The sequence below is a fragment of the Aethina tumida genome, chromosome 1 (genome assembly GCF_024364675.1).
Source record: "Aethina tumida isolate Nest 87 chromosome 1, icAetTumi1.1, whole genome shotgun sequence".
Taxonomy (NCBI): domain Eukaryota; kingdom Metazoa; phylum Arthropoda; class Insecta; order Coleoptera; family Nitidulidae; genus Aethina; species Aethina tumida.
In genome coordinates, this window is record NC_065435.1 from 76,504,334 (window position 1) to 76,532,251 (window position 27,918).

General features: G+C 32.3%; 7 protein-coding genes across 14 annotated transcripts; 3 read left to right on the forward strand and 4 right to left on the reverse strand.

Moving 5' to 3' along the window:
* The first annotated feature begins 187 nt into the window (after positions 1 to 187).
* LOC109598208 (GATOR complex protein NPRL2) lies at positions 188 to 1,655 on the forward strand. Its single transcript, XM_020014059.2, has 5 exons — positions 188 to 331; positions 382 to 473; positions 526 to 782; positions 840 to 1,183; positions 1,235 to 1,655. The coding sequence occupies exons 1-5, from the start codon at positions 215 to 217 to the stop codon at positions 1,595 to 1,597; spliced, it is 1,173 nt and encodes a 390-aa protein (XP_019869618.1). The 5' UTR covers positions 188 to 214; the 3' UTR covers positions 1,598 to 1,655.
* LOC126264125 (sodium-independent sulfate anion transporter-like) lies at positions 1,645 to 5,334 on the reverse strand. 2 transcript variants are annotated; one of them, XM_020014063.2, is made up of 7 exons: positions 5,197 to 5,334; positions 3,640 to 3,828; positions 3,169 to 3,585; positions 2,793 to 3,117; positions 2,294 to 2,742; positions 1,915 to 2,236; positions 1,645 to 1,863 (listed from the first exon to the last, which is right to left on the reverse strand). In XM_020014063.2, exons 2-7 carry the CDS (start codon positions 3,814 to 3,816, stop codon positions 1,745 to 1,747), a joined length of 1,809 nt encoding a protein of 602 aa, XP_019869622.2. In that variant the 5' UTR covers positions 3,817 to 3,828; positions 5,197 to 5,334; the 3' UTR covers positions 1,645 to 1,744. The 2 variants fall into 2 exon arrangements, with proteins under 2 accessions (XP_019869622.2, XP_019869621.2); XM_020014062.2 differs by lacking the exon at positions 5,197 to 5,334 and adding an exon at positions 4,319 to 4,453.
* On the reverse strand, positions 5,270 to 9,081 carry LOC109598212 (sodium-independent sulfate anion transporter). 4 transcript variants are annotated; one of them, XM_049970595.1, is made up of 12 exons: positions 8,983 to 9,081; positions 7,951 to 8,155; positions 7,697 to 7,901; positions 7,428 to 7,648; positions 7,205 to 7,373; positions 6,969 to 7,139; positions 6,716 to 6,877; positions 6,517 to 6,657; positions 6,264 to 6,409; positions 6,038 to 6,211; positions 5,829 to 5,982; positions 5,270 to 5,434 (listed from the first exon to the last, which is right to left on the reverse strand). In XM_049970595.1, exons 2-12 carry the CDS (start codon positions 8,119 to 8,121, stop codon positions 5,373 to 5,375), a joined length of 1,776 nt encoding a protein of 591 aa, XP_049826552.1. In that variant the 5' UTR covers positions 8,122 to 8,155; positions 8,983 to 9,081; the 3' UTR covers positions 5,270 to 5,372. The 4 variants fall into 4 exon arrangements, with proteins under 4 accessions (XP_049826552.1, XP_019869624.1, XP_019869623.1 ...); XM_020014065.2 differs by lacking the exon at positions 8,983 to 9,081 and adding an exon at positions 8,780 to 8,907 and having other exon boundaries at positions 6,270 to 6,409; XM_020014064.2 differs by lacking the exon at positions 8,983 to 9,081 and adding an exon at positions 8,780 to 8,907.
* Positions 9,082 to 9,446: 365 nt separating this feature from the next.
* Positions 9,447 to 13,004, reverse strand: LOC109598222 (sodium-independent sulfate anion transporter-like). 2 transcript variants are annotated; one of them, XM_049964366.1, is made up of 9 exons: positions 12,865 to 13,004; positions 11,746 to 11,978; positions 11,066 to 11,491; positions 10,839 to 11,016; positions 10,616 to 10,780; positions 10,214 to 10,564; positions 9,845 to 10,164; positions 9,640 to 9,793; positions 9,447 to 9,587 (listed from the first exon to the last, which is right to left on the reverse strand). In XM_049964366.1, exons 2-9 carry the CDS (start codon positions 11,914 to 11,916, stop codon positions 9,523 to 9,525), a joined length of 1,830 nt encoding a protein of 609 aa, XP_049820323.1. In that variant the 5' UTR covers positions 11,917 to 11,978; positions 12,865 to 13,004; the 3' UTR covers positions 9,447 to 9,522. The 2 variants fall into 2 exon arrangements, with proteins under 2 accessions (XP_049820323.1, XP_049820326.1); XM_049964369.1 differs by having other exon boundaries at positions 10,214 to 10,354; positions 10,403 to 10,564; positions 11,746 to 13,000.
* Positions 13,005 to 13,589: 585 nt separating this feature from the next.
* LOC109598218 (sodium-independent sulfate anion transporter-like) lies at positions 13,590 to 18,227 on the reverse strand. 3 transcript variants are annotated; one of them, XM_049965380.1, is made up of 7 exons: positions 18,097 to 18,227; positions 15,150 to 15,754; positions 14,912 to 15,089; positions 14,699 to 14,863; positions 14,343 to 14,645; positions 13,834 to 14,292; positions 13,590 to 13,777 (listed from the first exon to the last, which is right to left on the reverse strand). In XM_049965380.1, the coding sequence occupies exons 1-7, from the start codon at positions 18,116 to 18,118 to the stop codon at positions 13,731 to 13,733; spliced, it is 1,779 nt and encodes a 592-aa protein (XP_049821337.1). In that variant the 5' UTR covers positions 18,119 to 18,227; the 3' UTR covers positions 13,590 to 13,730. The 3 variants fall into 3 exon arrangements, with proteins under 3 accessions (XP_049821337.1, XP_049821341.1, XP_049821343.1); XM_049965384.1 differs by lacking the exon at positions 18,097 to 18,227 and adding an exon at positions 17,168 to 17,462; XM_049965386.1 differs by lacking the exon at positions 18,097 to 18,227 and adding an exon at positions 16,448 to 16,640.
* Positions 18,228 to 18,837: 610 nt separating this feature from the next.
* On the forward strand, positions 18,838 to 19,591 carry LOC109598228 (39S ribosomal protein L12, mitochondrial). Its single transcript, XM_020014087.2, has 2 exons — positions 18,838 to 18,993; positions 19,044 to 19,591. Exons 1-2 carry the CDS (start codon positions 18,932 to 18,934, stop codon positions 19,525 to 19,527), a joined length of 546 nt encoding a protein of 181 aa, XP_019869646.1. The 5' UTR covers positions 18,838 to 18,931; the 3' UTR covers positions 19,528 to 19,591.
* A 284-nt stretch (positions 19,592 to 19,875) lies between these two features.
* Positions 19,876 to 22,623, forward strand: LOC109598216 (adenosine kinase-like). The gene is made up of 4 exons (XM_020014075.2): positions 19,876 to 19,958; positions 21,196 to 21,650; positions 21,705 to 21,875; positions 21,924 to 22,623. Exons 2-4 carry the CDS (start codon positions 21,204 to 21,206, stop codon positions 22,281 to 22,283), a joined length of 978 nt encoding a protein of 325 aa, XP_019869634.1. The 5' UTR covers positions 19,876 to 19,958; positions 21,196 to 21,203; the 3' UTR covers positions 22,284 to 22,623.
* Positions 22,624 to 27,918: the final 5,295 nt, after the last annotated feature.

Consider the following 27,918-nt stretch of genomic DNA (forward strand, 5'->3'; position numbering starts at 1 on the left):
ATAATATCTATATATAATTATTTCTATTATTACAATAATATTGTCGATAAAAATTTACAAAGTTAATTATAACACATCAGAGATTACTTTAGAAAGATTATTTATTAAAAATTATTCCTTATTTAGAAGATTGTTGTTGTTGTTGGGTTGGCAGCCCTGCACCTTTTACAGCTGATCAGTTGTCAATAAACGACAACAAATAAAAAAAATAATAATGAGTAGTGACGATTACATTAGAAGTAGAATTGAGGGTTACGGCAAAGAAGGCCCAATTCGCTGCATATTCTTTTGCGAATTTCATCCTACCGCCGGTCCCATAATTTCATGTCAGGTAAAAAAACTGATTTATAACCTCAATGTGGTTGTAATAATATGTTTCAGGTACCCGAAAATTTCATATCTAAAGAATTGTTTGATAGTATCAGTGTTTATATAATCACTAAAGCTGAATTGCAAAGGAGTACAATTACTGTGTATGTATCAATTTGATTTTATAAGTTTGTAGATCAATGTGATTTGTTTTAGTACATTAAAAGACTATAAAATATTAGGATTTCCAGTCCGAATAGATGACAAAAAATATTCAAGAAATGCATTCCATTTCAACCTTTGTTTTGTCTGTGACAGTGATGCAAGAACAGTTCACTATGAGCCTGTTGTTATGAAACTGTCTGATTACCTAATGGCAATGGAAGTTGAGAGTTCTTTCTTATCAGAAGGAAAATCCACGCATAAGCTGGCACCCATTTTAAAAGAAGTACTTGAGAATTTAAATACAAAAGGTTAACTCATATTAATTTTTCCCCATACTCAATATACTAATTTTTTTATATTATTAGGAGAATGTGCTTTGACAGAAGGTCCAACTGCAACCCATTTGAAGGTGTGTCACATCAGAAGTGATCCATCACCAGTTTCAGATCATCAAGTGCCAGTTTTTATAAAAGAATTACCACCTCAACAGTGGGACTTAACAACACAGCAAGTCACACCATATATAGACGGTTTTAATCACGTTGCAAAAATTGCCGCACTTTCAGACGTCGAGAACAATCTTGTCAAGGCTTGTGTACAAAATTTGGTCTATTACGGCGTTGTAGCACTTGTACCGCTGTTTCAGTATGGTAACATTTACTGTACAACGCCGAAATTAAAAATGTTGGCACAGGACTCGGAGTTGCAAGTAATATAATTACTAGATTTTAATTCGCCTAGTTAAACAAGTTATTTTTAGGCAAGATGCCTGGAATACGTGGCCAAATCGCAGCGACAACCGCCTACTTTACGGGACGTTTTCAGATTTTATGCGTCGATGACGAGAGGAACGACAATACGAGATCTGTGCATCAGATTTTCGCCTGCCAACTTGCGCATAAACGAACGCAAACTGGTGCAGTTTGGCGTGCTTGAAGGTTTGATCAGGAGGGTCCAAAAGTATCCAGTTTTGTTATCTACAAAGTCTGAAAATCAGGAGTTGCAGAAGTCGATGAATGGGAGCGCGAGTCTGGATGAAATTTGTTGTACGACAGGCGTCAGTTCGCAGCTACTCGAGGATCAACTTGAAAAGGATCATGACGTTGTTTTATTATGTAAATAGATAATTAATTTTTGTAATATGTGATATATTTTAAGTAAAAGTTTTTATTACGTTTAAATATTTTATTAAAATCATTGGTTAAATTATACAATAATATTTTAGGTAAGTACAATAAATTACATAAATAATACTGTTTGTGGTTAAAAATTAATGTAAACTGGGACGACGACGACTTAATTTAGAGTCGGCATTAATACAAACATCCTTCAATTCAACCACCGGATTCTCCGGTAATAATCTGTCCATTTCAAATGTGTTATGATTTTCTAAAATAATTATGTATATATAATAGAATACAGCCATTACCATTATTTTACCTTCTATGAATTGTTCTAGTTCTTCCGGTCTTCCAAAATGTTTAAAGTCTTCAGTTAAAACGCCCTGGAATACCGAAATGACTTCAGCTCTTGTATTTAAGAAATATAAGGGTTGCTTCCTTATCAGAAATTCGTTTATAAGAGCTGAAATTCCTTTGGCTGCTGTAAAATCAGCACCTAAAATATATCTGCAGTCTACAACGACTGGAGAATGTTTAGAATCTACGCCTGCCTTTCCCACACTCGTTTTTATAAAATCCACAGCAGGAAAATATAAACTATTCCCTGGTGTTATCATTATGTACTCTATTCCTGATTGAGTCTAAAAGTCAAGGACATAAAAAGTAATTAGGCATATTATAAATGATGATAGGTTTACCTTTAGTTTGTCGACATAAACAGTCGGTCTGGCGGAAGGATACAACAGAAAAACAATATTAATACCAACTCCAACCAAAATACCATACTCCACACCAATTATTAAACAGAAAACAAACGTGGCAAATGTACTGATTAGATCCTTTTTGCTCGACCTCCACATGGGTTTAACAACTTCGTATTCAATCATAAAAATCACCGCACTGATTATGACAGCAGCAAGCGAAGCTTTCGGTATGAACGCGAAGTAGGGTGTAAGAAAGCTTAATGCTAAAAGCACCATCACACCAGTAAAAACACCACCAAAGGGAGTCTGCACGCCGCTAGCATGGTTCACCGCCGACCTCGAAAACGAACCCGTAATTGGCATGGATGAGAAAAAAGCTCCGATCACGTTGCACATGGATAACGTAAACAGTTCTTGGGTCGCGTCGATTATCGTTCCGGCAGCTGAAACGCAATCAAACAGTTTTGGATTGTACTTTTTGTTTTAGGATTACCGAAAGCCTTGGCAATCGCAACGTTGCCTAAAACGGCGATGACTGGCACCAAAACTACGGAACTGCCTAGGTCTCCAATCATTTCGGAAAATCCAACCGTTCTGTTATTGACTACGGTTTCGAAAGGTGGTAGTTTTAATTCTGGCACTCCGGCTTTCACTGCTCCTGTGAGTAAAAAAGGTGAACCTGCCCATTTGGTTTCGTAAAAATATGCCACTGTTGAACATGTGATTACAACTAAGGCGTTTCTTGATGTGGAAATCAACCACAATATGTATTTTAAGAGTTTTTTATTCTTGTTTTGTAGTTGAACGTCCTTGAGTTTCTGAAACAGTTTAATAATTAAACAATGTCGTTTTAATAACAACGAATTTACTCTTAAAAGCATTAGGATTGCTATGCATCCAAAACCCAAAGTTGCATCGGAGAATTTTGTCTTGTGTATATTTTGCGATACTTTAGTAATTGTATCGACGAATCCTGATGATGATATTTTAAGACCCAACAGACTTTTAATTTGAGACGCTCCTATTATCACAGAAGTGGCGGACGTAAAACCTACAGTCACCGGTATGGAAATAAAATCTACAAGGACTCCTAAGTTAAGTACAGCCATGATTAACTGCACAATCCCAGACATGAAACAAAGAAGTATCGCATAATCTGTATTTCTGTTGACAACTTGTTGATAAGTCATCAAGGCCATAAGAGCTGTTGGCCCAATGGTAATATCTTTGCAGCTCCCGAACAAGGTGTAAACAAAACATCCGACAAACGCTGAGTATAAACCATACTAAAAATCAAAACCTTTTTTATCTACAATTTGGTGATTAAAAGAATGTTTTACCTGTGGTTCTAGCCCTCCAAGTGTGGCGTAAGCCAGAGCTTGAGGCATTACGGTTAAACCAACTGTAAAACCTGCGATGAGATCTGAAATTAGTTTGTTGGTGGTGTAGTTGGGACCCCATTGTACTATTGGAACCCGTTGTTTTAGAAAAGTAAAAGCCGAATCTGAGAAAGTCATTTTTTTTTCAGTCTGAAAACAAAAATTCGAACATTACAGTATTGATTTAAAGGCAATATCATTGGCAGTTTAAGTAAAATATGAATTTTATACGCGTTTTAATAATTTCCTGTCGTTTCGTATTCAAGGTTTCAAATAACATACTGTTATTTTCTAATTGCGATTATCAATATCTTTTTTAACGTTTTAAGGAATAATTGCAACTTAAATAACGTACTATTCTAGATTGCATCTAATGGAATTATGTCATAAGATAATTAACATTGGAGATACACAAACATGTTAACAACTGAGAGAAAGTTCTACGAAAATTTCTCCGCAACGATCATCAACATAACTCATCAATTTATAAGATTTGTAAATAAATTGATTTAAAAATATACAAGTACAATTTAGAAAAATATGTTATTCATTAGAAATTAGTACTATAATTAATTACTACTAGTACTATAATAATTATTTACATCGAAATACCGGCTATAAGTATTCTGGTTAAACTTACTTAAAATTATCTTGAAACTTGACCCAAACTGATTAAAGCGAAGTAACAATTCACATTCTGAGTTTAAATCAATTTACATCCTGATTCGCGCCGCACCAATAATATATAAACAAAATAAAACACACTCAACGAACATTAAGAACGAACGGTCGAAATGAAATGGTCGTCACGTGGACTTGGACCGTTTAATATAATTTTCTCTCTCTCCATTTAATCGACGCGAAATTTCTCAATCGTGATCTTGGTGAATTTTTTCGTGCGACCAAATAAAATTTTATCATTGCTACATTAATTATGCACGTTATGGTTTACACTTTGCTTCCGATTCGTTTAATTCCAGTGCAATTACTTATATCTGATAATTATCGCCTTAATGGAGATTACTTTTTAATTAAACAATTAATTAGTAATATTGTTATACTTCCGAAAAGGACTATTTAAAATTCTTTCAAATCTAATTATATGGTTGAATATTTTTTCACCTACTTTGATAATAATAGTGGTTGTTTGAATTACTGGCAACCTTCTATTAAACAAATAATTGCACTAAATGAAGCATATCGCATCAAGTTTTTAATGTGAGTTACGCAATTTCTTCACTTCATAATTCTTAAGACGTTTCCATCTCGGTTTTTGTTACTGTTACATTGAAAACGGTCATAAACAATCGGCAAACTTTTTTTCCGTAATAACACCAAGGTGATTTTGCGACACAGCGCATTTCAATAAGGCAGCTTAGCATGAAATGTCAAGTGTTTTTGTATTTTTGTTTGTCCGGTATTAATTGACAACAAAATTCAATAATTAATTATTTTATTTTATCGAGAATCATGATAATTCGTTATAAAAAACTGAGAATTCAACCAATTCTTACTTACCTTTTAATAAATTGTATTTCCTTAAAATCACTCTTTTCTCTTTTCACTCCTAATTGAAACGCATTATCAACAATTGTTTTTTTATTATTTTATTTGTTGTAAACTATTGTGACTACACAAATATGCAATAACTTATTTTAATTATTTACAATTTGTTATTTTTTAACACTATTCGGTTATAGTGATGTCGTCGTCTCTTCTAAGACGTTCTGTACCGTTTTGTCCACGTCTATTTTACCTAAAAATTAAATTACCCGTTTTATAGTCGGACGATAAAAAAACTTCATTAAATTACGAATTGTTTAACATATATTAGATTATTTGGTATGTTCGGCTGGTTTATAGGTTATGTTTACGTTTACAACCGATCAATAAACGTGTGGTCTAAAAACAGTTATTACTATTGATAAGTAATATAAATTTGTTCATACTAATCTAAATTATAAAATCAAGGTCATGGTTAGTACTATAATCTATATAAGTTTAATAAGTGTTATTGATTTGCTTTTTATTGCTATTCGTTTATTAAACAAACAGCAAAAAAAGAAACTTGATTACTTGAATTTAATCAACAAAAATGCAATAAAAAATGAGTTTTTAATTAAAAAGAACCTCAAATAATATTTTATTACCTTCAATAAGATTTCTAACTTCATTTTCATAATGCACTATTGGAATTGAGGGATCACATGTAAGTTTAATCACTTCCTCCATGTTACGATGCGGTAACAGAAAAACGATAAATTTTCCTTTGGTCTTTAAATCTTTCACCAAATCCCCAAAACACTACAAAAACAGTAAACTAATTCCTGTTGGGCAGTCTTAACAGTGATTTCCATACTTTCCCCCCAGTAAAATCTAATTTGTGAATCCTGTGACAGTCGATCACAATTATATCGTTATTTTTCTCAAGTCCTCCATTATACTTAACGATATTCTCTCGAATATATTGAGCAGAAGGGAAAGAAATCGAAGAAGTTGGCGTGACCCTCAAGTATTCCTTTTTGTGGTGCAACTGAAACTTGTACGTTAACACAAATTAATAATATATTTAGTTGGAATAAAACCTGAACTTTTTCGAAAAGTATTTTCGGCCTGGCTATTCCATACAAAAGTATGACCAAATCCACGCAGACACCAACAATAATTCCGACCCCAACGCCGAGAACCAGACACGAAATTAGGGTCACCATAAAGGGGATTATGTCTATTTCTGAAAATGATACAATAAAATTCGTGTTAGCAACATATCCTTATTCATCTCCGATTGCAATAGAAATGAACGTGATGCGTTACTTTCAAACCAGTTTTATGACTTACTGTTGATTTTCCAAATCATTTTAGTGGTCGCGAATTCCACCATGAACAGAACCGCGCACATTATTACTGCTGAAAGTGTCGTTTTTGGTATGTAGGCGAAATACGGTGTCAAATATGTGAGAGATAAAACCACCATTGCACCTTAAACAATTATAATATTATTTTGTTTTATTTGATTTAATAAAATTCATTATTATACTGGTATAAATTCCTGCAAATTGAGTCTTGATTCCGCTAGCATTTCCTACTGCTGCAATTGTGAACATTGCGTTTACAGGAAACGAACCGAAAAACGAGCCGAAAATGTTGCAAAGTCCCAATGCCATCATTTCTTGGTTTGCGTCCACTATTTTTCCTCTCGCTATAAGCAATTTTAAATTATTTAATTCATTGCATGCAACCAATAATACCATTTCGTGTATGTGGAGTTGCCTATGTTAAAAAATACCTACCGAAAGCTTTGGCGATAGCAACATTGCACAGAATGGCAATAAACGGAAGTACAAAAGTGCCAGTACCCAATTCCTTGACCATTTCCACAACATTCAGTGTTCTGTTTTGACTTTCGGAAAATGTTTCAAACTCGGGCACCGCAACTCGGGGAAACCCGGACGGAACGTACGCTAGAAATAAAAAAGACGTCTGATTAACGCTTAAAAACATCAGTACGTGTTATAGAGTTACTAACATGTCAAGGCGAAAAGGTCAAAATTGTACAAGGTCAAAATGTAGGACAGAACTGCGCAGAAAAGTACCACCACAGCGTTCCTGGATAACGAGCAGAAAAATAAAAATTTCCTGAAACTTGAAAGTTCCTCCTTGTTATCACTTTTTGCATGTCCAAAGTCTTTCAATTTCTGCAAAAAAACAAAAGAAGCACATCTTTAAATTTTAAACTGTTTTGAACTTACTCTCATTAACAGTAGAACGATGCAACATAGTAAACCCAGGACTGTGTCCCAAAGTTGCGTTTCCGAGATGTGCTCGAAAACCTTCCTGCAAATCTCTATGAAGCTTTCAGCCTCAAACTTTAACCCTAATAAATTTTTAACCTGCGACATGGATATTGTTATTGCCGCAGCTGAGGTGAGAGCTGCAACCACCGGAGTGGACACGAAATCTACCAGAAATCCTGCAAAATTAACGTTAAATACAATGCAAAATGTAATTTAAAAATTACCTAATTGTAAAACGCCACAGAGTAATTCAATAACCCCCGAAACAAAAGTTAACAATACTGCTCCAGTTTGGTGGTTGTAGCTCAAGTTGTGGGTGTAGGAATAAGTCAAAAGAGAAAGTAGGGCGGTGGGTGCGATGTTCAGTTCGGGGATCGTTCCGAAAACTACGTAAGTCAGTCCGCCACAAATCGAAGAGTACAAGCCATACTACATAAAAAAATGTTATCCTAGGTTTAAATTTTAAATTTGTTTTTACTTGTGGTTCGAGTCCTGCCAAAGGAGCGTAAGCCAACGATTGTGGGATGAGGGTGAGTCCCATGGTGATTCCTGCCACCAAATCGGCGACCGCTTTATGAATGTCATACTGTGGTGACCAATCGAAGATCGGTAATTTACGACGGATGAAGTCCACTTGTTTTTTGATCATTTTTCCCTTTTTGTTCGGCTTCACTCACATTTGTCTAGAATACGAAACATTTCAAAATGCTGATGGTTTATAGTAAATGGGCTTATGATGTTGTGTTGCTGTTATTAATAAATCGTTTAACTTAATGTTAATTACTTCCTGATAAAACAAATCAAACCTGATTAATCATTAAGTAATTTCACTTTAAATTTATTGTTAATAGGCATGTATATCTTTGTAAATTTTATTCTGTACTGCATTTTGTTGTACTAAGCAGTCGTCCTTGTTTTAATGCAAATTTAAATTTTAATTGAATTTTTTATTTCGTATAAAAAACAGCTATTCAATATTTAGTATTAAATTTTTTTTTAAATTTTTAGTAATAATGTGTATATTATGACCAAATATTATGTGTATGTTATTATTATTATTATTATTATTATTTTATATAATAATAAAAAAATAATACTATAATTATAAATTTAATATTTGTTATGACTAAAAATGTTTAAATAAACTAAACTATAAATAATAGTTTATTCCAATATAAAATTATATAAATATATCTAATTATTTTAATTTTTAATTTATTATATTTATTGTAATTAATTAGTAATTGATTTTATATAATTTGTAAAACAAAAGTACATATTTTTGGCAATTAAACTAATGAACTTACCTTTAAAATTTATTAGAACACATCACGAAAACACTCATAACTTCTAATTAACTCACCGTTCAACGAAAACAATTTTCGTAAAAAACCTACTTAGATAAGCACCAAATAATCACTCAAAAGAATGTTAGATAGACATACATACATACATTCATACATTCATAGATATTTTACTAGTCACTGAAAATATTTCTTCGAACACTCACCAAAGTGTCAAAAGTGTCTCAAGATTTGCGTAGCTCGAATTCGGCTCAATTTGTTCCAATTTCGATTGTCCTATTTGAATGTGCGACAATTTAGTTGTTAGCATATGCGACCGTTTATTTCATTGAGTATTTTTAGATCGCTACAAGAAGAGGAAATGTTTCGCCAAACTGGAATTGCATAATTAAAATTCAAGGATATTTTTAAAATTATCAGTTTTTGTTTATGTGTAAAGTAGTAAAGTGCAGCCTAGATTCCACAAAAAATGGATCTAACCATCTTGATTTATTGCCAAAAAGGATAGAATTCATTTATTTAATGGTTTGTATTATATTTGTATAATTCAACAGAACAAAATTTCCATTCATACTAATTTAGCGCTCTAACTTTTTTGAAATTATGCAACTAAAACTATATATGGTTATGAGGTTGGTTGCACAGTTTTAGAAACAATAAATAATATCACACTTTTATTAAATTATTGTTTATTTTGTTCACAGCATGTTTAAATAAATTACTAAATATATACAATTAAATTTAATCTATAATATTGTTGTTGCATTTTCTTGATTTTTTAAAATACCCTGCAGTGGTTTCGCAGTTTTGTCTGTAACAAACAAACAAATATTTAAATTTTTACATTAAAAGAATACAAATACCTTCAATTAAATCTTTAATTTCACTAGCGGAATGTATTACAGGTATTGTAGGATCGCATGTTACTTTAATGATTGCTTCCATGGACTTTGATGGCAAAAGAAATACTACGAATTTGTCTTTGGCCTTTAAGTCTTTTACCAGATCACCCAAACACTAGAAAAATACATGTTTAGAAATGAATGCTTTTTAAAACATTCGTTTTACTTTTCCTGCCGTGAAATCTAATCGGTTAATCCTATGACAGTCGATCACAACCATATTGATGTTGCTTCCGATTTCCACGTTGTTCTTAATGATATTTTCGCGGATATATTGAGCGGATGGAAAAAATATCGACGAAGTGGGAGTGATTTTTAAGTATTCCTTCTCGGATGATATCGGAAGTTTTTCGAATATAACTTTCGGTCTCGCCACAGAATACAAGACCATGATTATGTCGACGCAGATTCCAATTAAAATACCTATTTCAATTCCCAAAATTAAACAAGAGAGAATCGTCAACAAAAAAGGTACCAAATCAATTTCTAAAAAGTGTGAAGATTAAAAGGTGTTTACTCAGTTTTAGAAACTTACTGTTGATTCTCCAAATCAACTTAGTCATTGTTACTTCCACCATGAACATAACTGCACAAATTATAACTGCGGACAAGGTAGGCTTTGGGATGAACGCAAAATATGGTGTTAAAAAAGTGAATGCCAAAATCACCATTGTACCTAAAAAGTTACATTCAAACGAATTGTAGTTATTTAAAATCATCTTGCCTGTATATATTCCTGCTAAAGGAGTCTTAACACCGCTGGCGCTACTAACTGCAGCTCTTGTAAAAGAAGCATTCACCGGAAACGAACCGAAAAATGATCCGAAAATGTTACAAAGACCTACTGCGGTCATTTCTTGAGACGCATCCACAATTTTACCCTGTGCTACAAGAAAAATGATTCAGCATCAATGTTTGATAGATTTATAAATTGTACCAAAAGCTTTTGCGATAGCAACGTTCCCTAAGATTGCAATAAAAGGTACCACGAAGATTCCTGAACCTAGTTCTTTGGCCATATCTAAGAAGTTCAACGTTTTGTTGCCCGCAACGGCTTCGAAGGCGGGAAGAGATATATTGGGCCATCCAGCCGGTGCCTCAGCTGAAATTTAGAAAAATGTATATAAATCGGTGTGATAGTAATATTTTATATGCTTTACAGGTCAAAGAGAAGGGTTTCATATCATACATGCCGAAAATGTAGGCCATCGTAGCACAAAATATCACAACAACAGCATTTCGGGACACGGACGAAAACCATATGATCTTCTTCAACTTCGATGTTTTGTGTTTTACCTGGGCATCTTCCAATGGTGGATCCCCCCAATCTTTAAGTTTCTGAAATTTTTAATTTTAGTAATTGACGAAATAAATGTCGAGTACCTACTCTCATAAATAGAAGAACGGCACAACACGACAAACCTAAAATAGTGTCGTATTTTTGCAATTCTGTTATGTGTTCACCAACTTTTCTCCAAACGTCGATGAAACTTTCGGCGGAAAACTTCAGGCCGAACAAATTTTTTACTTGTGACGAAACTATTGTGATCGCGCCTGCTGATGTGAAAGCTGCCACCACTGGTGTAGATACGAAATCCACCAGAAATCCTAAATGGAGGAGACCACAGAGAAGTTCGAATGTTCCAGCCAGAAATGTTAATAAAATTGCTCCCTCATGGTTATTGAAGCTTAAATGATGGGTATAGGAGTAAGTGAGGAGGGACAGAAGAGCTGTTGGTGCTATGTTTAACTCTGGAATAGTACCAAACACCACGTAGGTCAAACCTCCACACAGAGAGGAGTATAGTCCATACTACAAAAAAAAGTAATTTGATTATTTTTTGTACCAATTGTTTACGAAGTTGCAACACTTGTGATAATTAATTAATAGATTTTCTGCGAAATATAATGTATAATAATAGTGTTAATGAATTTCCTTTCTATAGCATATTTACAAACAAAATTAACAGTTTGCATTCAAATTCTTATCTACCTTTCATCCAATAAAAATTTCTGCGAATAAACGAATAAACAATAACCGGATTTATGACTAAAATATCCACTTACTTGCGGTTCAAGTCCAGCCAAAGCTGCATATGCTAGACTCTGGGGAATCAACGTTAATCCCACAGTTATTCCTGCCACTAAATCTGCAAGAGCTTTGTCCACGTTGTATTCTTGAGACCATTGCAAAATCGGTATTTTCTTCTTTAGAATGTTAATCTGGTTGTTTATCATTTTCGCACTGTTTTGCTACAACACCTTCAACCTCATCGGATTAATTAGTTTAATCCTTGGTCCTATAAAATTGTAGTTACATAATTGTGGTTTGATTTTGCGACTTTAGTTGAATGGAAGCGGAGGAAATTGATTAAAACGGAAACGTATGTTGTAATTAAGGAATATTGAACGATGACTAATTTGTTATCTGCATAATAACACGAAGCAAATCGATATACAATACATTTATAAATTTGTGTATTAATTCACTTAATGTCTGTGTCTTCCATTAGGGTAATTTTCTTATTAGACAAGCAATTTATCTTGTTAACAGCTTGGTCAGAACATAAACTGATTCGAATGGTCGAAAACGACAAATTTTGCAGGAGCATTTTGGCCTTGTTCAAGAACTCAGCATTGAACACACATGATCTTTGTCAAGGTTTCAAACTGTCTGACAATTATGCAATTTTAATTATTTTCTACTAGGAAATACTCTTCTCTCTCTCATTTCTCACGAGAAAAGAATAATTTAGATTTGATGATTATTCGAATATATTCATATTGAGAATAATTTATAGGCAACAAAAATTATATAATGTGTAATGATTAACATTCAATAATGTTATTATAATAAATGCAATAAATATCATATTATAATATATGTAGTTTTTTGCAACAGAAATAATTATTGAATATGCATATTACATTCTCATTAATTAAATTTCACTAATAATTGTTGTGAAAATTTCTTATCATGAAATCTAAAGATCTTGAAACGATTTTACAAATTCTCAAAAGAAAGAAATAAATAATGTATTTGAGTATTTAAACTTTGTCACCCATTTGATTCGAGCCTGATTATGAATAATTCGATGCTTCCGTTTCGGATACACGTCCAATAAACCGGGCACTAATTTAACCAAATAACAACGTTCACTACCATATCGCCGACAAAACTCTTACCAAAAATAACAACAAAACGGACTTCCGCACGTCCTGCAAACTGCGCCGAAATGACACTGATCGTGAAAACCGCGCGTCGAAAACGGAGGATCAGGTGCGATTTTATTTGAAGCGGTGATTCGCGAACGAGTTCAGAATGGTTATTAATCTTGTTGTTAGTGTTTGGTGGTAGGAGATTTTCGGTGGCGGCCACGATTTGTTCAAAATGATTTTTTTTTTTTCGTTTGTTGCGGGTTTGGGGGACAGTTGTTTGTTTTGTATAATTGTGATGAAGTTTATATTGACAAAGAACATTATATATTATTTATGCGATGAGAAAATAAAAATATTTAATAATAAATATAATGCAAATGATGGAACAAACGATTTAGCTTAAGGTAAAAATAACTGTAAAAGTATACTTATAATAAATAAACTTATAAAAAATTTAACTTTTTTGCTTACATTTAATGGGGTCAACAGCATGATAATTAAAACACACATTGATGTATTCTGCTATATATATATATATATATATATATATATATATATATATATATATATATAAAACGTACAAAAGAAGATTCACTTCTGTGCTTATAACTCATTCAAGGTGACAATATTAATAAAAGACTACCTTGAACTTAAAATGTTAACTGTTATATAAACAATTTTACAACTCTTCATTTCCTGTTTGTCTTTTAATGTGTAATTAAGCTCTCATATTTAATAAAAATAAAACCAAGAAAATTATAAAAAATATATTATATAAGTTCAAAATTATAGATAAATAACAATTGTGCTTAAAATATAAGCATAATATACAGTCGTCATATTAACATAAAAACATTAACATCAGGTACTCGATTCTCAAAGTAACTTTCTGATTACTGGATACTATGTACTGATGATGGTTGAGTTTCACTATTAATCTCTAAAACATAATAATTAAAGTTGAAACGATTATAATTAATAAAAATTAACAATTACCAGTTAAAATGACTTCAAGATCTTCATTTTTAAAATGCTTAACCAAATCGGGATCAATTCCGGCACAAATATTGACCAGCCTCTCCTTAAACTTCCAGAAAACAATCTTCTGCTTTCTGATTTTAAACTCGTCAACCAGAACATGAAAACTTTTAGCTACGGTGGCATCCAAGTTGCCTACGTTTCTACCATTAATTACAACTAAAGCATTTTGTTCGTCACAGTTTTGCAAAATCAATTCTCTCATGTACTCCGCTGCAGTAAAGTGAAGGTTGGTTTTAGGAGTTATTACATAAACGTCCCCTTGTGAGAACTTCTCTTTGTCAATTGTTATTTTGGGACGTGCGCTTGTGTACAGCACAAACGTTAGATTAAAGATTATTCCTATGATTATTCCATACTCCAGACTAATCAGCAAACAACATATTAAAGTCACCAAAAAGACTAACAAATCCAACTCTAAAACAACTCAATTAATGCTAAAATTATAACAGTTTTTGAAATGTTACTTTTGGATCTCCATAATACAACGAATGCTTCAAATTCGAACAAATAAAACATAGCCACAATCACTACGGCGGCCAAAGTTGCCTTGGGAATGTAATAAAAGGCGGAGGTGAGAAAACCGAGTGCCAACAACACAATGGTGCCGGTTAAAATACCACCAGCCGGCGTTTTCACCCCCGATGAATTATTTACAGCTGTTCTGGTGAAGGAACCGGTCACCGGCATTGATCCTACAAACGAACCCATGATGTTGGAGACACCCAACGCCACTAACTCTTGTGTTGCATCCAACGTGCGTCCTTTAGCTGTAACAATTATCATTAGTTGTTGTTTTCGGTTTGTTTTGTTTAGTTATTACAGAAAGCCTTGGCAATGGCGATGTGCTCGAGGATTGCAATCAAAGGACAAAAGATAACGATGGTGTTGAAGTCGGAAACCATATCGGAGAAGGAATAGTCAGTTCCATTGAACGTGGTAGTGAATGGAGGTAGTTTGAATGGCGGAAGACCACTTTTAACAGAACCTACAAATACAGTTCGTTTATTTTGAAACGGGAACTGTTAAAACGTACCTGTGATTAAAAATGGGAAGTCATCTGCATTGTTCTCTAGACAATAAGCTAAAATAATACCGACTATTACAGCTAAGGCGTTTCTGGATAAAGAGACGAGAAAGATGACTCTTCCGATTATATTTCTGGATTTGGACCAATCCTGTCTGTATTGCAAGGTCCCAAACACTCTTATCTCCTGAAAATCATGTAAAAACTGTGATCACCAACAAAATAAATATAAAATATCGATTGTTACCTTTAACAAAACTAAAAATACAATTGTAATAAGACCTAGGGTTGTATCCCAAGTTCTGACTTGGCGAATATTTTTGAAAACAGTCTCCCAAGCTTCAAGGAAAGCGTCACTCTTTCCCTTGATACCTAGGAGACTTTTGATCTGCGACGATGCAATATTGAGGGCAGCAGCTGATGTGAAACCAGCAATCACAGGATAAGAAAAAAACTGCACCAGAAAACCTAAATTCAGCAGTCCCAACACAAAAATAATCACACCAGCGATAAAAGTCATTAGCACAGCCATATCGTCTCCCATCTTAGCAACGTGAGGTTGCATCATTAAGGCCATGATGGCGGTGGGTCCGATGTTGATGTCCTTGCACGTCCCGAAAATGAAGTACATGAAGCAACCCATGAAGCCGGAGTAGAGACCGTATTCTGTGCCCATTCCGGCGACGACCGCATATGCGATTCCTTGGGGAATTTCGGTCAGACCGACTGTGAGACCGGCCAGCAGGTCGTGAAACAGAGTGGATAGGGTGTATTTTGGCATCCATTCCAGTACGGGGAATTTGCTGCGGACGAACTTCTTCGGGTCGATCGAACGGCACAATCCTAGTGTTTCTGGAGAGCGAAAATAAATAATTTTAAAATGAAAATTATTTTATTATTTGATTAAATAATTTAATAAAACACAAAAAAAATATAAAATACTAGTAACATATTGTTGATCTAAAAAGTAACAATTGTAGTCCTCATCTGTAGGTTTAATAGTTGTCCGTTTGATCTTTATTTATAGCAATTCAAACAAATATCAATAATAATTGCTCTGCTTCAGTGGAATCAGTCAAAATTATTGTGTTTATCTTAGTCATTTTCTTGTAGTTGTCTCGTTTAACGCTGTCACAATCAATGAAAGGGAATTTATATTTTAAACGATAATAATAATTTTATTTATAAATAACCATTTGTAATTCACAAATAACAAGTTCTTAGAATTTGAATAATTTAACGAATGACAACACGAAACTAGAATAAAAAAATTATGCATTCTTATTTCCATAGAACACTGGTCAAACATAAACTAATAATATGCAGATGAACGAATGAATAAATAAAATTAAAATATATAGATAGCATAAAATATATTTTTTCAAAATCAAGGTTCATTATAAAAAGCCAAAAAATCGTATTATATCACAAATTACATAATGCGATTTACAGTTTTTCATTTTCTAATTAGTAACAATCGACGTAAATTGTCATATTTGTCCTTGATTTGCGGTTATTAAAATGTTTATTTACACTAAATATTACCTCTTTCCATAATATTTTTCTCCTTCAACAATTTGTCACATTAACACAAGTACATCAAATCGTCTAGTTTCTAATCTGATTAGACGGTTTATATAAAGGCGGCCGGTCATTTCGTAAATCACGGCGCAGAGATTATTAACACTGGTTAAATATAATAGTTTCGAGATTGTAGACGTGGATTATCCAATTATTACACCTAGTTAATTCCAAAAAATGTCGTGTTCATTAATGCAAATAGAATTCGTAGAGGCACAAATTGTTTTGAAGGTGTTTTTATTTCTTGATAGCGTATCAGTCATCAGCGATTGATGTAGGAAAAAAAACCTTTTAAACACTCTATATAATTAATAATTACAATTTAATTTGACAAATTTTCAATCTTTGTTTCTAATATTTCTTATAAAATCATAAGCAAAGATAATATATTGTCAACTATATTATATATTATTATATTATCTTTACTATTTCATAATTATTTTATTATCGCTACTAATAATTGTGTTATAAGAATATCAAATGCATTTATTATAGTTATTGATAATTCTTATACTTGTGCTGTTGATAATAATTTATTAAAGAAATTATCACCATGCGTTATCACTCATTCAGATAATCCAAATTTTTGGTGGTCACTTTCACAACAACTGACGAAACATTCTACAATTCCTTGTTGTTTATTAACAATTTTTAGTTAGTAACCAACAATAAAATTTCCAATACCTTGGGCGACCATTTTTCAATAATTTTCCTCACCAATGACACATTCGTTAACAGAACGCGACGCGACTGAATTATTAAAATGAAAAATAAAAAAGAATGTTCGGAGAAACTTGTCGCGACGAATTTCGATCAGCTACTGAAGAAATTGATCCGGACCGGCTTTTATAAATTCCCCGATAATTTCAATGGCAGCGCGCGAAAAAATAATGCAAATACGGATAAGGTTGCACTGGATTTAATTATCCGGATTGGAGGTTGGAGAAACGGTGGTAAAAAAAAGGTTTTCTCCGATGGATTTTTAATTTCAATGATTCCGAAGGTCGCAAACCGATTTGCAAGATCAATGTTTATCGTTTATTGTTTGTTTTATCGGGACTGGTTGTTTATTAATTGTTTCGCTGTTTTATTGTGGTAAATGTGAAAGACTGATACGTTTTCTGAGAATGATGGAAAGTCACAACAATAAAAATGTTAACATATCAAAACATCAAACTTATGGTATAAACGCATTTCATTTCAATTTTTATCAGTACGTGCAAAATATATACATTATTTTATATTGGATTAAAAATCATATCAAATAAGGACTATTGTCTAACTGGAAATTGAATACATCCTCTCATAAAATAAGATAAAAATTAAACCCTTTATCAGTTTTTGTCTCATTAATCAAATTTGATTATGATGGGTATTAATCGGCACGTATTGCATTTGATTAATTATAATTGACTCTCGATTGTGTGTTGACAAAGAGAAAAAATTTGCTAATTTCCAAACAGTCAAGATGTGAAACCTTATAAGTTCTAATTATATTACAATGTTTGTTAGTGAATTTCATCAATTTTCCACCAATATGCCCAAATTATTAAAGAAATAAAAAATTAGATGTAAACATGTAGAATTTGAAAGTTATATAAAAAATGTTATACCTCTGATATTGATAGTTCCCATTCTTTTTATCCAAATTCACCGCACTGTCATACTGTTGGACTATTGTCCAAGAGAACACGTATAAATACACCTTTCTTTGATTATCGTTCAAAAACCAGATAAAAAATAATTCGATAATTTTAAGAGTACTTGTACAAACTCTAATACTTAATTCTGTATCTTTAAATTATTATCGAATACGTTGACCTTGGCATTATTGGCTTAGTTTATTATTATTTTTTATTTGTACTACAAGGAAATATAAATGGTACAAATCTCACACTCTACAATAATTATTTGCATTTTCGAGTAGACAGTTTTTATTACATTTTATTTGACAATAAAGTTTATGATATTTTAATCTTAACAATATCTGCAGTTTAATGAACTGAAAATATTACATTAATTTATAATGTTTATGATAATTACAAATTGAAGTAAATAAAAAGTGAATAAATTGTTCTGGGAAAGAATTCAAGAAAAAGGTTACGGGAAAATGTTTTAATAATAGCAAGATTTAGTCCTTGATTAATAAAAATATTCTGACAAAAAACACATATTTATTAATTTTTTAAAATTCATTTAACAAAAATTTATTCGTACGTGCAGTTTGTACGAAAAAATTATTCTATGTTTTAAAACATAAACATAAGTTAGACAATTAAAATTCAATAATTTCAAATGAGATTTGCAGTTTTAAAATTTAATAGGCAACCCATGTCACATCTTGTGTAACAGGGTTATCTCAATAATAATACAGTCAACTGTAATTTTGACACACGTTTTTAACCTCAAATTTCGTGCCGAACATTTTTTTTACATAATTTAACCAAAATGCAAACTGCACGAATTTTGGTCCGGAACTCCCTTAAACAATGGAGGCACATTTCACGCAGGTAAACACCACATCCATACCTCCATCCACATTTAAATAATAACTTTTTAGCTCCATTGCGAGTTCAGTGGAAGCTCAAACAGTCGCGGCGGAAAAATTGACGATTCCACCCCCGAGCACGGAGGAAAGGTCGGCCTCCCCCAAGATCGAGAAACTGTGCACAGAAATCTCCCAGCTGAACCTACTCGAGGTGTCCGAATTGAGTACACTGCTGAAAAAACGCCTGAACTTACCGGACGCACCGGCGTTCCCCGTGGGTGGATTCGCCGCTCCCGCGCCCGCCGATGACGAAGAGGAGGCTGCGCCACAGAAAGTCAAGTCAGCATTCACCGTTAAGCTCACTAAGTTCGATGAAAAACAAAAGGTCGCACTGATCAAGGAAATCAAGAATTTGGTTGAAGGGATGAACTTGGTGCAGGCCAAAAAGTTTGTGGAAAGTGCACCCACCGTTGTCAAAGCAGATATCTCCAAGGATGAAGCCGAGAAGCTTAAGGAAGCTATTGAGAAAGTCGGAGGATCAGTTGAGATTGAATGAGGTGGTTTTTAGTGTAGATTGTATGTATGTTAAATAATTTGTTAATAAAATTAAACAAACGCTTTTTTCTAGTATTATTCTTGAATTCATTGTATTTAATGGGACCTTTTATCTATTTTATTTTCTTACCACATAACAGAGGTGTAGTTTCCGAAAATTGATTCATTTAATAATTGTGCATCTCTTGCATTGTTTAATCTTAAAGAATATGTGTCATCTACATTGTGTACGTATTTTGATAACTTATCATAAACAGTACGTTGTAAGTTACGTTATAATGGGTAACTATTTATGTAAATGAGATGACAAAAACAAACAAAGAATGAAACATGAGTTGCCTACATCAGAGCGACTGTAATAAGTTTTTGAACGCAGAATATGACATGATAAAACACACGTGTTTCTGTTTTTTCACGTCATTATTAGTTCAGGTTAGTGAAGTTTTAATATTATTACATGTTTGTTCTTATTCTTATTGATTCTATAATTGTGTTATTTAGCTTTATGTATAAATTATCGATGTAAGATTAATAGAAAATAATCCATTTTACGAGGGTGACTTGAAATGTAATGAAACAGAAACTATGTCAAAAAAATATAAGCGAATTAATGTTAAATGGAAGTATAATATATCGAAAATATTACCTGTGAGGTGAACAATTGTCTTGCTAATTAAACAATATGATCAACATTCATTTCAATCTTATTAGAACCAAATATTATTTATTTATCAAAAGGATCTACAAATCATCAATAAAATTGTTTTTGTGTCTAGAGGTCAATTTTAAAACATAGTTTTATTTGTATTGTGCTGTAAGGTTATAAAATATGATTAATCAAACTTACTAGACAAAAATAATTTTTGTATCAAACACTAAATTTAATTAATATTTTTTATTCACGTATCTAAAATATATTTAATATAGTTAAAAATCTGTATTTTTTGCAAAACCATTAGTTATGCAAATAATTTTTATTTATTTTTGTATTTAGAAAGAGTACTTAATCAGATTAAACATATAATTTAGTAAGTAACCCTGGACGAACGTTTCATTGTTTATTTAATAATTTGTTATCAATCACATAAAATTTCATAATAATTGAATAATGATTCAAATTTGTTAATAAAAATATTTATTTGTTTATAACTATATTACAAAGTAGTAAACTTGTGGCTAATTATCGAAATAATGCGTTCGATTCGAACAAAAGCGTGCAGATGTTTGATGACCAATAGATGACTAAACTCGGCCATCATAATCAACTGTTAACGTCTAATCAAATAAAGAAACTATTAAAACAAGGCCACTGTTTTTTTTTTGTTGTCTGTTTGTTTGCCGAATGTAGTGTGCAATTTTCCGCTTATGCTAATTAGAAATCATGGCAATTACACATCATAACCCGAATTGATTTCCTTCGTATTCCATTGTCGGACGCCTTTTTTGACTGGTCAAATAGAAAAGCGGACGAAAGTGCGAGCGATAATTAGATTCTAATTACTCGGACAAAGATTCACTTTTATACGTATGTGTTTTGGCAATGCGGAGAATTAATTAGTCAAAATAGTTTTAAGTGTGTGCGTGGAAAAAGTGAAAACGTACACACTGAAAGCGAATCTTTTAAATTTATGCCAAGTTTATGTGGGACGGTGGGTTTGGTCTGTTGCAGATCCGGAGATGTTCGTTGCTCTTGGCAAACCCTTTTTGGATATCATAGCGAAAATTGACGGAGAACGAATACAGAAGTATCAATTTGAAAATTACGATCATGTGAGATTCGACCATAAAATCTTAGACGACGACTTGAAAGATATTCAGAAAATTTATAAACTTGGGGGAAGCATCACTAACACTTTGAGGACGATTAAGTGGATCTCACCAAATTTAGATCTGTTGTTCATTGGTAATATTGGAGAAGATGCGAATGGTGAGATTTTAAAAAGACAAATTGAAGAGGAGGAGATTCGTACTCACTTTTGGGTAACCAAAGTTAATACAGCCAAATGTTACGTTCTAATACATGGTGATGTTAGAACTTTAGTAACAGATTCTGAGACTAAAAGAAGCATTGAAGTAGATTTGGATGAAAGTCTTTTTAGTAATGCTTCTATTTTATACTTATCTGTATGTTTAAGTTTTGTTAACATGAATTATTTGTACTAAATTTATATCTTTTAGGCTTTATTCATTCCAACGTCTTTCAAAATTATAATTTTAGCTTATCATCACTTTTTATCAAATAATAAAACAATAGTTTTGAATCTAGGGGCACCGTTTATCTCAGAACAGTTTCCTCAACAAATGTTGTACATGTTCAACAATGCCGATATAGTTTTCGGCAATGAAAATGTGAGAATCTTTTTTCTTTTTTAACTGTAACTTTAATATATGTTTTAGGAATATTTAGCCTTGGCTAATATTTCACACATCGTTGAAAAGGATCCAAAATGTCTAATTTTATCAATTAACAAAGCACACTCGGGGAAACCCGGGAGGACTGTAATAATGACACGCGGTTCCAACAGTGTTTTAATGACGCAAAACGATCAATTATCGGAATTCGAAGTGGAGAGAATTGCGAGTGAAGATCTGAAGGACACGAATGGAGCCGGTGACGCTTTTGCCGGTGGTTTTTTGTCTCAGTTCATGGCTCGAAAATCGCTTGAGGATTGTGTGAATTGCGGCATCTGGGCTTCGGGTCAGGTTGTAAAAAATGTCGGCTTCGATTTTGACAAGAATGCAAAATACTGTTTGTGAATAATATTGTACCTGACTTAAAAAAATATTTATATTTGATTATATTTAAGTTAATTGGGCTATTCATCATGTTGGAACGTTCGGGGGTCACATAACTCGAAAACGACATTGACATTGAAAAAATCGTGACCTTTCAGATCCGGAGTTATTCAACTCGAAACGGACGTTTTTTCGCCAAATATTCATCATAGTTAAACCTAGACGATTAAACTGTAACTGGAAGAATTCTATGCTAATTTCGATTTGAATGTTTTATTTTTAGCAATCTCATTCTATGTAATTTATTAAATTTTAAATTAGAAAATAAAAGTTTACGACTGTAGTATTTGTACCAAGTAAATATGTTCTCGCTTTCATCTGTAACTTTATGTCGCAACCAGCAAATATACAAAAGTATGTTGAGCCAATATACAGGGTGTGTACAGAAAAAAATTTTCAATTATCTTTAGTTTATAACTTGTAAACTGTTTGTGTAACACACTTCATGTACGTTTTTTGCCAACTAAATAGATAAAACAGCTTTAATATTGACATGTCATCGTCAGAATAGTAAAAAATCGATTAAATTGGCACGTTCTATTCGCCTCCGGTATAAAATCGGATGTGGTCGGTGAAAGTGAAGAGTGTCTGTAAAAATGCGGTGTCTTTCCACCTCGTGTGTATCTCGAATTGCTGTGTGCGTGTTCAGGGTGTGGTACAGGACTAGAGATCCGAGCGACCGGGAAAAATTTCATTGAAACAAAAACGTTTATCTAGCGTAATAGTTGACTATGGATTTCACTAAGTTTAATCACTGTCTGGCCTGAAAAAATTAAAATCAAATTTAGAGGTGATCATTGAACATGTTAATGGCGGTGCAGTTTCTAAAATTTATGACATTTAACGCATTATTAATCATTGACCAGTTAAGGGGACGTCACGACAGCCTTAACCTTACTCAAAGACAAAAGTGTTAGATAAATCACAATTTTGTTAAAACGCAAATTACTTAATTACACAACCTATTTTGTAATATTTCACTGAAGAAGAAATATATAAATTTGTGCCCGCATAAAAAAAATGTCACGGTCGGTATTTTAAATATCTTCATAACTGTCTAATATTTAACACACACTGGCTGATTGATTATGCTTCAATGTCATAGAGGAAACAGAAACAATTTGGTATTTATTATGAAACAGGTTCCAAAAAATACATTAACCAATGGTTCGTTTCAATAATATTAGTAGTCATTTGTATTATCAAGAATCGAATTAAAAAAATCTATATTTAATAATTAAATTTGATCATACATTACCTCTAATACCTCTAATAAACTAGATATCAAAGTCGAATGTTACACATTATACACGGGTGAATCACAGAGGAAACAGAAACAATTTGATTGTTTACTATGAAACAGGTTTCAAAAATTACTTTAACCAGTGGTTTGTTTTAATATTAGTCACTTGTGTTAGTAAGAATCTAATTGAGAAAGATTTTCTTATAATTATGACAAGAAATGCAGTAACATAAATCATCTGAACACGTATAAGAAATTTATATTTAATAATTAATATTTTGACCGCACATTAACTCTAATAAACCAGACATCATAGTCGAACGTTACACATTATACACGGGTTGCGCAATGCATATATAATTCGTTGGTAATTACAACTTTCTTTTATTATCATTAATTAAATTACATTAACTAAAAATTGTTACACAAACACAATTTCATTCACCTGGTAAAATATAAAATAAAACAGCCTTCTGTTGCCCTTTAAAAATACAAAGCTTTAAATACTCTGTGTATTTTTGGTGCATTCATACTTTGACAAAACGTAGCCTTAACATAATTCCGACGGAATTCTAATAATAATGGGGGTTGCGAAACTGTTTCTTATTAATAAATTCACGTAATGAATCACACATAAAAAAATGATTTTAAGCTTTTATCCGCCGCTGGATTTGTTTAATAATCGAATTAACTAAGTGAAAAACATGCACAAATTCGTTAGATCAATAGATATTTTCTAAATTTCGATTAATTTGTTGTTGACCTATTGGCATACATTTTTAATACGTTCGCGCTTGGTTAAATCAACAATTACTCATAAATTTTAAATGTGTTTGTACTAGTGTTTTTTAAAAATTTTTAAATTTTTTGTCTTCGTGGTTGAAATTTTACCTGTCAACAAATACAATTAATAATCTGTGAATATTATAATTATGTTTGTAGTGAGAATGGAAAATGTCTGTCTCAAGATATAAGATATAATTATAATAATTTGTAAAATTGTTTGTAAAAAATTGTAGATTATAATAATATAGTTTTTAAAGATTAAAAAAATGTGTTTTATGAGTGTTTGTAGTTTTAGTATAACAATTAAACAATAAATGTTGTTTACTACTAATTTATTGAACCAAAACAATAAAAATAAATAAAGTTGTAAAAACGTTTTTAATATATAATTTTAAGTTTAAAAATAAAATTCATTTCTTTTATACATTTTACGAAACTAAAAAATAAAAGGAAATGGTAAATTAAACTCACATTAAATATTTGAAAACCAAAATTTAATTAAAAAATTATAAATAAATTATTTACACAAATAAAATTAAAGAACATCGTAAATATTAAATATATTCTGATAATTCATTTTGCTGTAATATTTTTTTGGTGTTTTTAAAATAAATAACTAGGAAAAGCAGTGACTTTTAGTAATGAATATAAAATAAAAACTAAACACGATTTAAAAAAGTTATTTTGGAATAAACCAAAACTTTTAAAAGAGACAAAAACAAACGAGTTGATGTAGAATAGTTGTTTTTAAATAAAAAGAAATTATGCTTAAATTTTTGCTCATTAAAATGTTATAAACAATACAAACATCTAAACAAAATAAGTAGTAAAAAATTGTTGTTTATTTGGAGAAAACTTGTAAAATTTCTAACGTAGTCCGTATCCAAATGATCCCTTTTTTCATTTAAAACGTTTCCTAGCTCATCAACACTGTCTGGAGCGATATTACGGGTTCTTATGCATCTCTGTAGGTGGTCCCAAACATGCTCGATTGGATTTAGATCTGGACTATTTGTTGGCCAACTTAAAACTAGAATTCCAATCTCTCCCAGGATTCTGGCAACGTGAGGCCGAGCGTTGTCGTTCATAAAATCAAAATTGTCTCCTATAACAGGGACAAACTTATTACATTTTCTTCAAGAACCTTTTTTATATACCGATCAGCTGTCAGAGATCCACGACGAAACACTATTAACTCGATATGTGCTTCAGAACATATACCATCCAATATCGTAGAACCACCTCTACAATTTCGGATTCCTCTAATGTTGCACTAAGCAATTCTTTTACCTTCGTGTCTGTACACTGGAGTACGTGTATAAGATCCGAAAAGTAAAAATCTGGACTCATCCGTGAAAAGGATATCCAATTAATGCCACACTGTGTTCCCTGGATAACAACGGTACAGTAACAGGCCATCTGGATATGATTCGAAATTTTCTTAACCTATTCCTAATGGTTATAACGGATATTTGAACATTACGGACCCTGGACAAATCGTTTTGCAGTTGCCGAGCTGTAACATGCCGCAGACGCTCTAGATCGTTTTACAACCCTTGAAATACTGGATTGGTTGATTCCCATCATATCTGTCACATATTGCTGCGACCTTCCATCTTCAATTAGGGACCCGATTTGGGCTACTCGTTCATGTATTAAATTGCTCATTGTTTTTTTAAAATGTAGTTGTAAACTTGTACTGTACACAAAAAATTTTTAAAATAAAAATTTTATACATTTCCGTTCTGTTTTTTTTATTTTCTTTATACACCAGTCCATTTCCATAATGGCTTTGGCGATTGAAACGTTTTCTCTTCATAGCATCATCGCACATTTTTTCTATTGGACTAAGGTCTTGGAAGTTTGCTGGCCAAGGTAAAACCTTTCTGTCATTCTCTTCGAACGCTGTTCGAACAATTCTCACAATATGTGGTCTAGCGTTATTCTGCTGGAAAATGGAATTTGGGCCTATATTGGTAAAAAAGGGTAACACAATAGGTAGGAACTGCAAACAAAGCGGTTTCCATTAAAAAGAGTTCAATAAACTAACCTCAGGAGTATATTCTAGTTGTGGTTGGCTTCCAGGTTCTCTCCAGATACATATCCTTCTAGACTCTGGACGGTTACCAAAATCTTGACTCATCAGAATACGGCTCCAATCATCAGGACCTCAATTAAGATGTTCTTGTGCCCAAGCTAAACGAGCAATGCGATTTCCAGGGAGTAATCGGGGTATCCTTAAGGTCGTTTCTAAAATAGACCGGTTTCTGGGGGTTTGAACAGACACAATCATATCGTGGGTCTTAGGTCGGGAGCTATTTCCAGTCTTCTACCAGGGTAGTTATCCTAGTGCGGCCTGGATGTCTTTCTTTTACATCATTATAACGTCAGCACAATCTGCTTATAACTCCCACAGATGTGCCCATTTATGAGCCACTTCACGTTGTAATGACCTAACTTCTATCATCCCAACTGCTCTTAATTTTTGTCTGTCAATTAGATGGTGTTTTTCCTTTATAAAAATTTGATGAATATTGGGTCAATAACACAAGATATACTAAATTGCATCGTTTAATGGGTACCCACAAATACTATAAATAATTAAAAAAATATTGTTTGCATTAAAAATGTGTTTTTTTTATATTTAATCATATTATTTTATAATTTATAAGTTAAATTGTTTTTTAATTAAATTTGATTCGATTTTTTTCTAGACATTTTGTGTATAGTTTACTTTACAATAATAAACATTTGGATCTAAGTACATACAAAAGAATCTTATTTAAAATTGTTTAACTTTTAAATATTTTGATATAAACAAAATAGAAATAAAAAATAGAATTTTATTTTAGTAACAAAACGATAAATATAATATCGCCGGTATTGTTAACAAAAGTAAATAAACGGATTTAAAATTGTGTAAAGTATAAAAAATTTTGCAACTTCATAACTGCGTATTTATCATTTGATCGTGATCGAATGCACATTTTGTAACACACACACACACATAAGATCTAGCGGTTACACAAGCGTTGTATCAAATGTCTGTTACCCCGACAAAGAACAATGGCATCGCAATCGTGCATCGAAATTAGCGTCGATTGTCGAATAAAATGCCACAATGTAACTTTTCATCGGTTCGAAAATGTAAAAACACTTTATTCTTATGAGTCTTATTTAATAATATTAATCTACGGCATTCACTGACAAAAACTCGCCTCGTCCCTAACTATTTTTGTTCGTCGCTTTTTTCAAAAATTTGCATAATAAAAATGTGAACGAACTACATAAACGTAAACAGAATCGATTCGAAAACGGATGTTAAAGTCTACGGATTACGTTTCTAGTGGTTTATTACATTGGCAGGTGCAAGTTTTTATGTCTAATTGAAAATATGACATTTTGTGCAGGTTGTCGTTAAATTTTTACTGCGCCGAAACAGCAAAAACCCATTTTCGTTTAACAGTAACGAATCAAATGCGGATGTTACATTTATCCGGCCAGACTTGATTTTATCTCGCTTGTCCTTGTCCATCTTGACATTTGCGTCTCTTCGGTAATTGCTCG

What these genes read in the sequence shown, in the direction of transcription:
- LOC109598218 (XM_049965380.1), bottom strand. Translation starts at nt 18,118, where the DNA reads ATGGGAACTATCAATATCAGAG. An exon ending in TATTTTTAGTTTTGTTAAAG is followed by an intron (nt 15,090 to 15,149) that starts GTAACAATCGAT and finishes CATGATTTTCAG; the next exon opens with GAGATAAGAGTGTTTGGGAC. An exon ending in TGTATTATGGAGATCCAAAA is followed by an intron (nt 14,293 to 14,342) that starts GTAACATTTCAA and finishes GAGTTGTTTTAG; the next exon opens with AGTTGGATTTGTTAGTCTTT.
- LOC109598222 (XM_049964366.1), bottom strand. Translation starts at nt 11,916, where the DNA reads ATGATAAACAACCAGATTAACATTCTAAAGAAGAAAATACCGATTTTG. An exon ending in TGCTATCGCAAAAGCTTTTG is followed by an intron (nt 10,565 to 10,615) that starts GTACAATTTATA and finishes TTTTTCTTGTAG; the next exon opens with CACAGGGTAAAATTGTGGAT. An exon ending in GTTGATTTGGAGAATCAACA is followed by an intron (nt 10,165 to 10,213) that starts GTAAGTTTCTAA and finishes CACACTTTTTAG; the next exon opens with AAATTGATTTGGTACCTTTT.
- LOC126264125 (XM_020014063.2), bottom strand. Translation starts at nt 3,816, where the DNA reads ATGACTTTCTCAGATTCGGCTTTTACTTTTCTAAAACAACGGGTTCCA. An exon ending in CAATCCTAATGCTTTTAAGA is followed by an intron (nt 3,118 to 3,168) that starts GTAAATTCGTTG and finishes AAACTGTTTCAG; the next exon opens with AAACTCAAGGACGTTCAACT. An exon ending in TTTATGTCGACAAACTAAAG is followed by an intron (nt 2,237 to 2,293) that starts GTAAACCTATCA and finishes CTTGACTTTTAG; the next exon opens with ACTCAATCAGGAATAGAGTA.
- LOC109598212 (XM_049970595.1), bottom strand. Translation starts at nt 8,121, where the DNA reads ATGATCAAAAAACAAGTGGACTTCATCCGTCGTAAATTACCGATCTTC. An exon ending in TGGCAGGACTCGAACCACAA is followed by an intron (nt 7,902 to 7,950) that starts GTAAAAACAAAT and finishes TTTTTTATGTAG; the next exon opens with TATGGCTTGTACTCTTCGAT. An exon ending in CTGTGGCGTTTTACAATTAG is followed by an intron (nt 7,649 to 7,696) that starts GTAATTTTTAAA and finishes TTAATTTTGCAG; the next exon opens with GATTTCTGGTAGATTTCGTG.
- LOC109598216 (XM_020014075.2), top strand. Translation starts at nt 21,204, where the DNA reads ATGTTCGTTGCTCTTGGCAAACCCTTTTTGGATATCATAGCGAAAATT. An exon ending in CTTCTATTTTATACTTATCT is followed by an intron (nt 21,651 to 21,704) that starts GTATGTTTAAGT and finishes TATATCTTTTAG; the next exon opens with GCTTTATTCATTCCAACGTC. An exon ending in TAGTTTTCGGCAATGAAAAT is followed by an intron (nt 21,876 to 21,923) that starts GTGAGAATCTTT and finishes TATATGTTTTAG; the next exon opens with GAATATTTAGCCTTGGCTAA.
- LOC109598228 (XM_020014087.2), top strand. Translation starts at nt 18,932, where the DNA reads ATGCAAACTGCACGAATTTTGGTCCGGAACTCCCTTAAACAATGGAGG. An exon ending in TGGAGGCACATTTCACGCAG is followed by an intron (nt 18,994 to 19,043) that starts GTAAACACCACA and finishes ATAACTTTTTAG; the next exon opens with CTCCATTGCGAGTTCAGTGG.
- LOC109598208 (XM_020014059.2), top strand. Translation starts at nt 215, where the DNA reads ATGAGTAGTGACGATTACATTAGAAGTAGAATTGAGGGTTACGGCAAA. An exon ending in CAAAGGAGTACAATTACTGT is followed by an intron (nt 474 to 525) that starts GTATGTATCAAT and finishes GATTTGTTTTAG; the next exon opens with TACATTAAAAGACTATAAAA. An exon ending in CACAGGACTCGGAGTTGCAA is followed by an intron (nt 1,184 to 1,234) that starts GTAATATAATTA and finishes AGTTATTTTTAG; the next exon opens with GCAAGATGCCTGGAATACGT.